Below are 11,347 nucleotides of genomic sequence, written 5' to 3'. Positions count from 1 at the left end.
AGGTCCCCCACTTCCCCCAATCCCCCAACTTCTCACTCCCCCATTCTCAGGTCCCTGCTCCCCTCAACCCCCCACTTCCCACGCCCTCCATTCACAGGTCCCCTATTCCCCACCAATAACCCACTTCCCACTCCCCCCACCTCCAAGTCCCCCACTGCCCCCCAACTCTCCCTTCCCACTTCCCTAACGTCCATTCCTACTCTCTTACCCACTGCTTCTCACTTCCTCCAACCCCTCCAGCACCCCCAGTTCCCACTGCCGCCCCTTCCCACTCCCCCACTCTCTCAACCCCCCAACTTTGCACTCCACTCCTCCACCCCCACTTCCCAGTTCCTTCTCACTCCCCCTACTACCACTTCCTGTTGCCTACTCCAGTAACCCCCCCACCCCGCGCTTTCCCGCTCCCAGCAAGGGCAAGAAGAAAGGGGGCCAGGAACAGGGCCGCCCCAGGCCTGGGCGATTGGTGGCTCGCGGGCGCGCGGTCAGGACGCCCCCCGCCCCGCCCCGCCCCGCCCCAACCCCTTACGCCCACTTTCTTACCCCTTCCTCCCCCATTCCCTTGTCCTGCCCACCGTCCCTCTCCCCGGTGGAGGCGGTGGGGTCGCGGGAGGGAGGGGGCCGGGCCCAGGCGATTGGCGGCGCCCGCCCCGGAGCCCCCCCGCGCCCCCGCCTGCCCGCCCTCCCCGCCCCCGCCACCATCTGCTCTGGATTTGGCGTCGGCGGCTCCGGACGCCTACAGCTCCGTCTCCGGCTCGGGCTCTGGCTCCGGCTGCGGGTGCCGACCCAGTCCCTCCTGCCCCAGCTGCGTGCCCTCCAACCTGCTGCTGCGGCCGCCGCGTCCCCCAGGTTCTGAGAGGCGCCAGCGCTCTGAGCCCGAGGCCGGATTCCCATGGAAGCGCCGCGATGTTCGCCCCCCGGCTGCTGGATTTCCAGAAGACGAAATACGCGAGGTGAGCGGGGGCCGCGGGGGTCCTGGGGAGGGGGTGCGCACGGCGGTGGCGGGGACCGAGGGGCCGCTTTGGCTCCTGGGCCCTGCTGCCTGGAGCACTAGAGGGGATCAGCCGACCCCTGATCCCCGCCCGAGGAAACCGGGACCCAGGCAGCCTCGTCTTCGCGCTGGAATGGAGTAACCCCGGCGCCCGCGCCTCCTGGCTCCGCAGGGGGCCGTTGGGCTAGTCGCTTCACCTCTCTGAACCTCATTTCCACGTTTGCAAAACGGGGGCTATGCGAGTCCCTGTTCCCCGGCCCCCCGTGAGGATGAAGCCAGCTGGTCCTTGCAAAGCACTTTGCAAGCGCCTGGAGCCCAGTTACGCTCGGTCACTTACGCTGGGTCTCTCTTGGGCACACTTGTTCAAGGGAAAAGGCGTTGATACCGCCTCTGTCCACCCTTCCAGCAAGTCGGAGGAAAGAGTAAGGGCTCTTTTCAGGTGGAGAAACTGAGGCTCAGGGCTCAGGACGGGCGGGGGGCACCTGTACATCCTGGACTTTTCATAGTGTGAACTCCGCGGTCCCCTCAGAACCTCGGTTTTGTAAAATGGTAAATAACAGATGCTGTGATAGCTAAGTAGAAGTTAGGCTCCTGTTGCTTGGAATTCCAGCTAAGGGGGTGGGCGTGGGGATGGACGTTTCTCCTTTCTACATTTCTTTCTTTCTTTCCTTTTCTTTTCTTTTTTCTTTTCTTCTTTGTTTAATTCAAAGTTTCACTATTTGTTGCCCAGGTTGTAGTACAATGGCCCAATCTCTCGAAAGGCTCACCACAACCTCTGGCTCCCGGGTTCAAGTGATTCTTCTGCCTCAGCTTCCCGAGTAGCTGAGATTACAGGCATGCGCCACCACGCCTGGCTAATTTTGTATTTTCGGTAGAGAGGGGGGTTTCACCATGTTGATCAGGCTGGTCTCGAACTCCCGACCTCAGGTGATCGGACTGTCTAAGCTTCCCAAAGTGCTGGGATTACAGGCGTGAGCCAAGGCGCCCCGCCCCTTATTACATTTCTTTAAGATTTTGTTGGGATGTGTGCTTACCTGGAAGTTGGCATGAAAAATCCCCTCCTAAAGTTGCTCCTCGGTCCCCAGTGGTCTTTGGGGAGCACAGACCGTTCTGGTGGGAGCAGCCCCCAGGACCTCTTTGGAGGGTGCACCAGCCTGTCCTCCAGGTCACCTTCCCCCCTCTGCCACCTGGGGTCCCCTGCCTTCATGAACAGAGGGGCCTGGTGTGTACTGAGGCTTCAGGGATGGTGAGTTGGAGATGGGTTGGCAATATTTTTTCTACTCACATCAGTGTGGCTTGTTACTTGCAAGTGGTTGTTGAGAGTCCCTGGTGTCCCTGAAGTCTCTACAAGTTCTGGTCAGATTGAGCACAGCTTGACAACAGAAGCACAGGGCGAGAATGGTGTCCAGGGTAGCGAAGGCTGGGGGACAGGACTGAGCCCTTCCATCCCCGTCTGTCTCACCCTCTGTTTCCCCCTGGAGGACACTGTGAGTGTGTCTTTCATAAACTTGGGGAATCCCACCTGGAAATATGATGCACTGGGAAGGACTTGAGGATGGTTCCTGCGGATTTTCTTGGCCAGACGGTGGGACTGGACTTACTTTTTTTTTCTTTTGACAGGGTCTCGCTCTGTCACACAGACTAAGGCTGCAGTGCAGTGGCATAATCATGGTTCACTACAGCCTCAGACTCCTGGGCTCGAGTAATCCTCCTGCCTCAGCCTCTTAAATAGCTGGGATTGCAGGTGTGGAACACCACCACGCCCGGCTAATTTTTTTGTTTGTTTGTTTTGAGATGGAGTCTCACTCTGTCACCCACTCTGGAGGGCAATGACACGATCTTGGCTCACTGCAACTTCTGCCTCCCTGGTTTAAGCAATTCAGCTGCCTCAGCCTCCTGAGTAGCTGGGATTACAGGCGCCGGCCACCACGCCCGGCTAATTTTTGTATTGCTGGGGTCTTGCCATGTTGCCCAAGCTGGTCTTGGACTCCTGGCCTCAAGTGATCCTCTCACCTTGGCCTGCCAGAGTGGGCACTTGGACTTGTAAAGGCTGGCTCCAGAGGATTTTGTGAGATGTAAGTTGGTGGACTGTTCACGGGAAAGGCGGAGCCCTGGGTTGAAGGCTGTCGATGACGACTTGAAGGAAAGGAGCTCTGAAGTCTCTGCAGCCAGCCTGTGCCTACCCCACACCTGCTGTGTGACCCTGGAAGATGTCTCAACCTCTCTTGACCCCAGTGGGTTGATCTGTGAAGTCAGGAGAGCTGGTCTAAATGATCTCTAGATTTAGACACTCGTGCTGCCTGCTCTGGAATTGGAATGGGGATCTGGAGCTGGGGCGTGAGCCAGTCTTTGACACTTGGGCTGATGCGGCTTCTATGAGTGATGGGTCCAAGGAGGAAATGGATCACATGGATTAGTCCTATTTCTGTTCCCTTCCTCGTTGTGAACCCTTACAACTGTACTGTCCACAAATTAGGTCTGTAATAAAGGCTTTTTGATGAAGTATTTTTGGTTTTTTTTTGAGACGGAGCCTCACTCTGTTGCCTGGGCTGGAGTGCAGTGGCGCAATGTTGGCTCACTGCAACCTCCGCTGCTGGGGTTCAAGCAATTCTGCCTCAGCCTCCTGAGTAGCTGGGATTGCAGGTGAGCACCACCATGCCCGGCTAATTTTTGTGTTTGTAGTAGAGATGGGGTTTCACCAAGTTGGCCATGATGGTCTTGATGTCTTGACCTCATGATCTGCCTGCTTCGGCCTCCCAAAGTGCTGGGATTACAGGTGTGAGCCACCGCACCTGGCCATGATTTTTTTTTAAAGATAGGATCTTACTCTGTTGCCCAGACTGGAATGCAGTGGTGTGGTTATAGCTCACTGCAGCCTCAAACTCCTAGGCACAAGTAATTACCCTGCCCCAGCCTCCTGAGCAGTTGGGACTACAGGTGTGCACCCCCATGCCCGGCTAATTTTTTTTAAAAAGTATTTGTAAAGATGAGGTCCCACTATGCTGCCCAGGCTGCTCTTGAACTCCTGGGCTCAAGTGATCCTCCTGCCTCAGCCTCCCAAAGTGTTGGGATTACAGGCATGAGCCACTGCACCCAGCTGATTGAATGAATTTAATGGTATACTCCAGTGCTGTCCATGAGAAATATACAAGTCACAGATGTAGCTTCATTTTATTTATTTAGTTTTGAGATGGAGTCTCACTCTGTCACCCAGGCTGGAGTGCAATTGTACAATCTCAGCTCACTGCAACCTCCGCCTCCTGTGTTCAAGCGATTCTCCTGCCTCAGCCTCCCAGAAAGCTAGATTACAGCCACGCACCAGCATGCCTGGCTAATTTTTTTTTTTTTTTTTTTTTTTGAGATAGAGTATCGCTGTTGTCAGCCCATGCTGGAGTGCAGTGGCAGGATCTTGGCTCACTGCAACCTCAGCTTCCCAGGTTCCAGCAATTCTCTTTCCTCAGCCTCCCGAGTAGCCGAGATTATAGGTGCCCGCCACCACACCCAGTTAATTTTTTTTTTTTTTTTTTTTTTTTTTCTGAGACGGAGTTTCACTCTTGTTACCCAGGCTGGAGTGCAATGGTGCGATCTCGGCTCACCGCAACCTCCGCCTCCTGGGTTCAGGCAATTCTCCTGCCTCAGCCTCTTGAGTAGCTGGGATTACAGGCACGCACCACCATGCCCAGCTGATTTTTTGTATTTTTAGTAGAGACGGGGTTTCACCATGTTGACCAGGATGGTCTCGATCTCTTGACCTCGTGATCCACCCGCCTCGGCCTCCCAAAGTGCTGGGATTACAGGCTTGAGCCACCGCGCCCGGCCTCACTCAGTTAATTTTTGTATTTTTTAGTAGAGACGAGGTTTCACCATGTTGGCCAGGGTGGTCTCAAACTCCTGACCTCAGGTGATCCACCTGCCTTGGCCTCCCAAAGTGCTGGGATTATAGGAGTCAGATACCGTGTCTGGCCAGCTTTAAATTTTCTAGTAGACATTCAGTTTAATGTGTGCCTAATATTCCATCTTGTTATAAGAAGGTAAAAATAAACAGGTGAAATTTTTATAATTTTTAGAATATATCAACATGCAATGAATATGAACAAATTATTTATGAGGTATTTTATATTTATTTCCACCACAAGTCTTCAGCATCTAATGTGCATTTTATACTTACAGCCCATCTAATTTGGACTTGTCAATTCTAAGTACTCAATAACCAAATGTGGTTCGTGTCTACCATATTGATATCTTCTGCGGTGACAGTATTCCATATTAATGCTGTGTGACATTGCGAAAGATGCTGTCCTTGGAGCCTCCGTTTCTCAATGGATGGATGGGCCAGCTAATTCCTAGGTTCTATCCTAGAGTCTTTGATGTAAGTAACCATCTGGTCACCTGGAATGGTTTTTGTACATAAAGAAACATTCACATCATAAAGCTGTAAGAATTAAGACAGTATGGTGTTGGTGCATGGTTGGACAAATTGACCAGTGGAGTAGAATAGAGAGGCCTGACACAGATTCATGCATGTAAAGGCATTTTAAGCTGCGTGTAGTGGCACATGCCTGTAATCCCAGCTACACCTGAGGCCAAGACAGAAGAATCACTTGAGGCCAGAAGTTTGAGAACACTCTGGGCAACATACCAAGATCCTATCTAAACTTTTTTAAAGGCATTTTATTTTTACGAAAGATGGTGTTGTTGATAAACCTAGGCAAGGATGGTCTATTAAATACATGATACTGAGACAATTATCTATTCAGATGAGAACAGTGGAACAGGAGCCCTGCCTCACACCATGCAGAAAAGACACTTCTAGAGGGATGAAAGATGTAAATGAAATAAATAAAAAACTTGAAAATTTTGAGAATCTATAAAAGAATAACTTTTGACTTCAGGATAAGTAAAGATTTCTGAAGGTACGTAAAGTACAAAATGTTAAAAAAAAGATTGATGAACTTGACTACATTAAAAATTAAGTTTCAGACTGGGGAAGGTGGCTCATGCCTATAATCCCAACACTTTGGGAGGAAGAGGTGGGAGGACTGCTTGAGCCCAGGAGTTCGAGACCAGCTCGGGCAACATGGCGAAACCCCATCTCTACAAAAAATACAAACAATTAGCTGGGCTTGGTGGAGCGTGTCTGTAGTCCCAGTTACTCAAAAGGCTGAGGTGGGAGGATTGTTTGAGCTGGGGATTGAGGATGCAAGTGAGCGGAGACTGCGCCCTGCACTGCAGCCTGGGTGACAGAGGGAGACCCTGTCTCAAAAAAAAAAAGAAAAAGAAAAAGAAAATTAAGTTTCTGTTCATCAAAAATGCCATGAAGAAAGTAGAAGACAAGCCACAGTGTGAAGGACATATTTGCAACACATTTAATTAATAAGTAATGAATATCCAAACTATATAGAGAATGAGAAATAGAAAAAAACAAATAACCCAATAGAAAATGTAAAATACGTGAACAGAGATTTCTTGGAAGAGAACACAGGTGAGCTTGTGAAGAACTGCTCCCTCTCAAGGGTAACGAAGACAGTGCAAAATGAGATATCATTTTAATATTCAGTACGTAAGAAGTCTAACATTCTAGGTACAATAGCTCATGCCTCTAATCCCAGTGCTTTGGGAGGCTGTGATGGGAGGATCTCTGGAGGTCAGGAGTTTGAGACCAGCTTTGGCAACAAAGTGAGACCCCTATCTCTACAAAAAGAAAAAAATTAGCTGGGTGTGGTGGTGTGTGCCTGCGGTCTCAGGTACTTGGGAGGCTGAGGTGGGAGGGTTCCTTGAGCCCAGGAGTTCAAGGCTGCAGTGAGCTATGATTGTGCTGCTGCACTGTAGCCTGGGTGACAGAGAAACTCCATCTCTAAAAAAATACAGTAAAATAGGCTGGGCACGGTGGCCCAGGCCTGTAATCCTAGCATTTTGGGACACCGAGGTGAGCGGATCATGAAGTCAGGAGATTGAGACCATTCTGGATAACACAGCGAAACTCCGTCTCTACTAAAAAAATACAAAAACTTGGTCAGGCGTGGTGGCACGTGCCTGTAGTCTCAGCTACTTGGGAGGCTGAGGCAGGCGGATCGCTTGAACCTGGGAGATGGAAGTTGCAGTGAGCTGAGATCGCGCCGCTGCATTCCAGCCTGGGTGACAGAGGGAGACTCCATCTCAAAAAGTAGTAATAATAATAATTAATAAAATAAAATAAAAGGCAAAATATATAAATTTAAGATGAATAACTATAAAAATTTAAAGTCCAAAGCAGTTCAATAAAATTGAAATATTTTATGGAAATGAGACTGAATTGCATGAAAATGAAGGCGCTCAAGCTGAGGGTTCAATGTCCATGTAGTCGCCAGTGTAAATAATTGGAATTGTCTTTTATACAAGTCATGTCTAGCCCAACACCCGCATGAGTTCAGGACTTGTAGGAATGTGTTGATACTGACAGTATTTCCATCTGCCCTGTGCACCTGTTGGAAGTAGCCAAGGCAGTGCCGACCAAGACAATTCCCCGCCCTCCTGGAGCTCACATTCTTGTGCGGGAAGCAGACAACAGATAACTATGTGATAACACTTCAGACAGGAATATGGCCAGGTGAGGTGGGCAGCTGTAGGGATGGACGAAACAGGGATGAGGATGCCCTCTTCGGCTGGGCATCATGGTCATGCCTGTAATCCCGGTGAATTGCTTGAGGCTAGGAGTTCGAGATCATGTTTCAAAATAAACAAACGGAAAACACTGGGTGCTTTACGCCTGTCATCCCAGCACTTTGGGAGGCTAAGGCAGGTGATTCACTTGAGGCCAGGAGTTCGAGACCAGCTTGGTTAACATGGTGAAACCTCGTCTCTACTAAAAATACAAAAATTAGCTGGGTGTGGTGGCAGGTGCCTGTAATCTCAGCCACTCGGGAGGCTGAGGCAGGAGAATTGCTTGACCCCAGGAGGCGGAGGTTTTGGTGAGCCAGGATTGTGCCACTGCACTCCATCTAGCCTGGGTGACAGAGCAAGACTGTGTCTCAAAAAAAAAAAAAAAGATTCTCACAAGGAGCATGCAACCTAGATCCTTCATATGTGCAGTTCACAATAGGGTTCATGCTCCTAGGAGAATATGAAAAATAGGCTGGGCCTAGTGGCTCATGCCTGTAATCCCAGCATTTCAGGAGGCCGAGGCGGGTGGATCACGAGGTCAATAGATTGAGACCAGCCTGACCAACATGGTGAAACTCCATCTTTACTAAAAATAAAAAAAAATTAGCTGGGCGTGGTGGCGCGCACCTGTAGTACCAGCTACTCGGGAGGCTGAGGCAGGAGAATTGCTTGAACCTGGGAGGTGGAGGTTGCAGTGAGCCAAGATAGTGCCACTGCATTCCAGCCTGGTGACAGACTGAGACTCCATCTCAAAATAAAAAAATAAAAAAATAAAAAGAAAAAAGAATGCCTTTTTGGTAGGATCGACTGTGAGGAAATGCACGCAGAACGGCACACAGTAGGTGCCGAATAAACAATGGGCTGATACTGTGCACTGTTGGGGCAGTGGCCTCTGTGCCTATGCCCAGGGGAGCTGTCCTTTCAGCACTAGCAGGCCTCAGTGTGTTTCATACTTGACTGAAAAGCTGAGTTGACAAATATGCAGGGAGAAGTAGGAAGTGAGATTTGCCTGGAAACCCTAGCAGTGCAGAAACACATCTTCAGATTTACCCAGGCACAGCCCACCCTTCCAGGCTTATCCCAAGCCCCAGGCCTTTCAGACTTCAGGAATGAGCAGGGGATGGCCCCGCAGGTACTGCAACTTTGCAGACTGCTCCCCAGCCAGACTGCAAGCCCCTCAGAGCAGGAATGGGCTGGGGCTGTTCAAACCTTCTTGTGTCCCACAAGGGACCAGCATGGTCTGGCGTGTGGTGGGTGTCCCTGCCTTGTCCACTACCCACACCTGGTTAGTTGCTTTATTGATGTGTTCCAAAACCTTGTTGAGGCCGGGCATGATGGCTCATGCCTGTAGTCCCAGCACTTTTGGAGGCTGTGTTGGAAGATTGCTGGAGCCCAGGAGTTCAAGACCAACCTGGGTGACATGGTGAATCCTCATCTCTACAAAAAAAAAATGCAAAAAATTAGCTGGGCATGGTAGCACAGACCTACCGTCCCAGCTACGTGGAAGGCTGTGGTGGGAGGATTGCTTGAGCCCAGGAGTGTGAGACCAGCCTGGGCAACATAGCAAGACCCTGTCTCTACAAAAAAATAAAAAATTAGCCAGATGTGGTGGCTTATATCTGTAGTCCAAGCTACTTTGGAGGCTGAGATGGGAGGATCACCTGAGCCTAAGAGATTGAGGTTACAGTGAGCCATTATGGTGCCACTGCATTCCAGCCTGGGTGACAGAGGGAGACCTTGTCTCGGGAAAAAAAAATGAGTGGGACTAGATGCTGGATGACCAGAAACCACAGGTGTCCATGACAGGACAGGACCAGTCTCAGAGGTTGCAGAGTGTAGGTGGGGTTCTTCAGGATGAATAGGAGTTTTCCAGGGCGAGGGAAGGACATTTCTGAAGAATGTTACACCACAAATGTATCTTGAAAGTGTCCTTTGGCATGCAGATTATTTTGTCACCACAAGGACAATTTAAAGATATATTTGTGGTGCAACATTACTGGTGCTATTGGAAGACATTTATTTCTTCATTTGAGTCAAGGACACCAGACCCCCGTGACATGCAATTCACCTACATAACAAACTTGCGCATTTACCCCGAACCTAAAATAGAAGTTTTTAAAAGTATTAAAAAAATAAATAAAATGCATTATTCGACTGTTAATATAAAGTGTCTTTTTTTATTTTTTTGAGACAGGATTTCACTCTGTTGCCCAGGCTGGAGTGCAGTGGCACGATCTCAGTTCACTGTGATCTCCGCCTCCTGTGTTCAAGCGATTCTCCTGCCTCGGCCTGCTGAGTAGCTGGGATTACAGGCACGCAGCACCATGCCTGGCTCATTTTTGTATTTTTAGTAGAGACGGGTTTTCATAGTGTTGACCAGGCTGGTCTTGAACTCCTGGCCTCAAGTGATCCACCTGCCTCAGCCTCCCAAAATGCTGGGATTACAGGTGTGATATGCCGCGCCCGGTCAGGAGTGTCCTTTTTCTGTTATTACCTGAAAATTTACCAACTCTCAAAGTAAGGCTGCCTCTGACCTGCCAACCTGAGACACTCTGATTGGCTACTGGTGAGGTCACAGGAATCTCTGGGAGATGATTGGTGGGTGAGAGCCCCCAGGTCAGGTGGAAGGAGGGCTTAATGGTTAGGGCTGGTGTCTGTGGCCTGTTCACAGAGGCAGACCCAGGAGCTAGCTGAGGACAAACAGGGGCAAAGGGTTCCCTGTCTTTGTTGGGGTGACCCCTCCTTCTAAACCCACTCAGAGCAGCCAGCAATGACCATGTCCTTTTCACCTGATAGCATCTGGGAACTTCCTGAGGCTGGGAAGATGGTCCTGGGAGATGGGAGAGGTGGACCCTTCTCAACCCATAGGGGAAGAGATTTCCTGGGGAGCCAGAGGGTGGGCGCTGGGGCTGGGAGCTGGACTCAGATCTGTTGGGTCAGTACCCCCAGGCCCAGGGGTCTATTCGCATGGGATGCCACGCACAGTGCACCTGCCCGGGCCTGGCCCAGGGATGCTGGCTCCTGCACATCAGGCCAGAGTCACCCAGCTGTGGCACGAGATGCGAGCCTGGGCCTCTTCCACCCCTTGCTCAGTTTCCCCTTCCTGTTCCCATCACTGTCTGCTCCAGGATTTTATTTCATGACCATTCCCTGGTGGCACCGGCCCAAGGACTATTTCCCAAAGACTGAGCCAAGATACCACCAGCCTTTCAGGAGAAGCCTTGAATTCATGAATGGACACAAAGAAGCAACCAGGGCCAAGCGGAGATGGGGAGAGACGCTTAGCACGGCCGGGGCCGGCTTGGTCCTGCGTGGTCCTTTGCCTCTGTGGGACAGACGCACAGAACACCCTTTGTATAGGAGCCTGGGCAAGTCTCTCTAGTTTTGTCCAAGGGACTCAGGGTCGCCACCGACAGGCACCAGCCCAGCCTGGGAGGGGTGGCTGCAGCCTTGTTCCCATGCCCAGGCTCATTCATGAAAGGCGGGGGCTTCTCTCTGGGGGCCGCAGACCCCAGCTGGGTCAGGCCAGAAAGAGAGGGAGGAATTGCAGAAGCCGAGCTCTGAGGCTGGGCTTGGCTCCTGCCAGACTTCGAAGGAGGGAGCAGGGGGAGCTGAGGTGTGCCAGACCCTGCACCCATGTCAGGATCCTCAACTTGCTGGGATCTGGGGACCCCTTCACACCCTGTTAGTTCCTCCTCACCACCATCAAGGGCGGCCACT

General features: G+C 51.0%; 1 protein-coding gene across 3 annotated transcripts in view; it reads left to right on the top strand.

Moving 5' to 3' along the window:
• Positions 1-707: 707 nt before the first annotated feature.
• Positions 708-11,347, top strand: part of MMD2 (monocyte to macrophage differentiation associated 2) — a 42,026-nt gene continuing 31,386 nt past the window's right edge. For 2 of the 3 annotated variants that reach the window (XR_004263128.1, XM_032259599.1), the window contains exon 1: positions 708-950. Coding sequence is in view for 2 of the 3 variants with exons in the window: in XM_032259599.1 (XP_032115490.1) it covers positions 904-950 (47 nt within the window). In the remaining variant the exon portion in view is untranslated. Of the gene's footprint in view, positions 951-5,061; positions 5,358-11,347 lie in introns of those variants that run through there. The other variant, XM_032259600.1, reaches the window with a different exon arrangement.

The sequence above is a fragment of the Sapajus apella genome, unplaced genomic scaffold (assembly GCF_009761245.1).
Source record: "Sapajus apella isolate SASKATOON/1434 unplaced genomic scaffold, GSC_monkey_1.0 scaffold110, whole genome shotgun sequence".
Lineage (NCBI taxonomy): Eukaryota > Metazoa > Chordata > Mammalia > Primates > Cebidae > Sapajus > Sapajus apella.
This window is presented reverse-complemented; position numbering and strand designations above follow the sequence as displayed.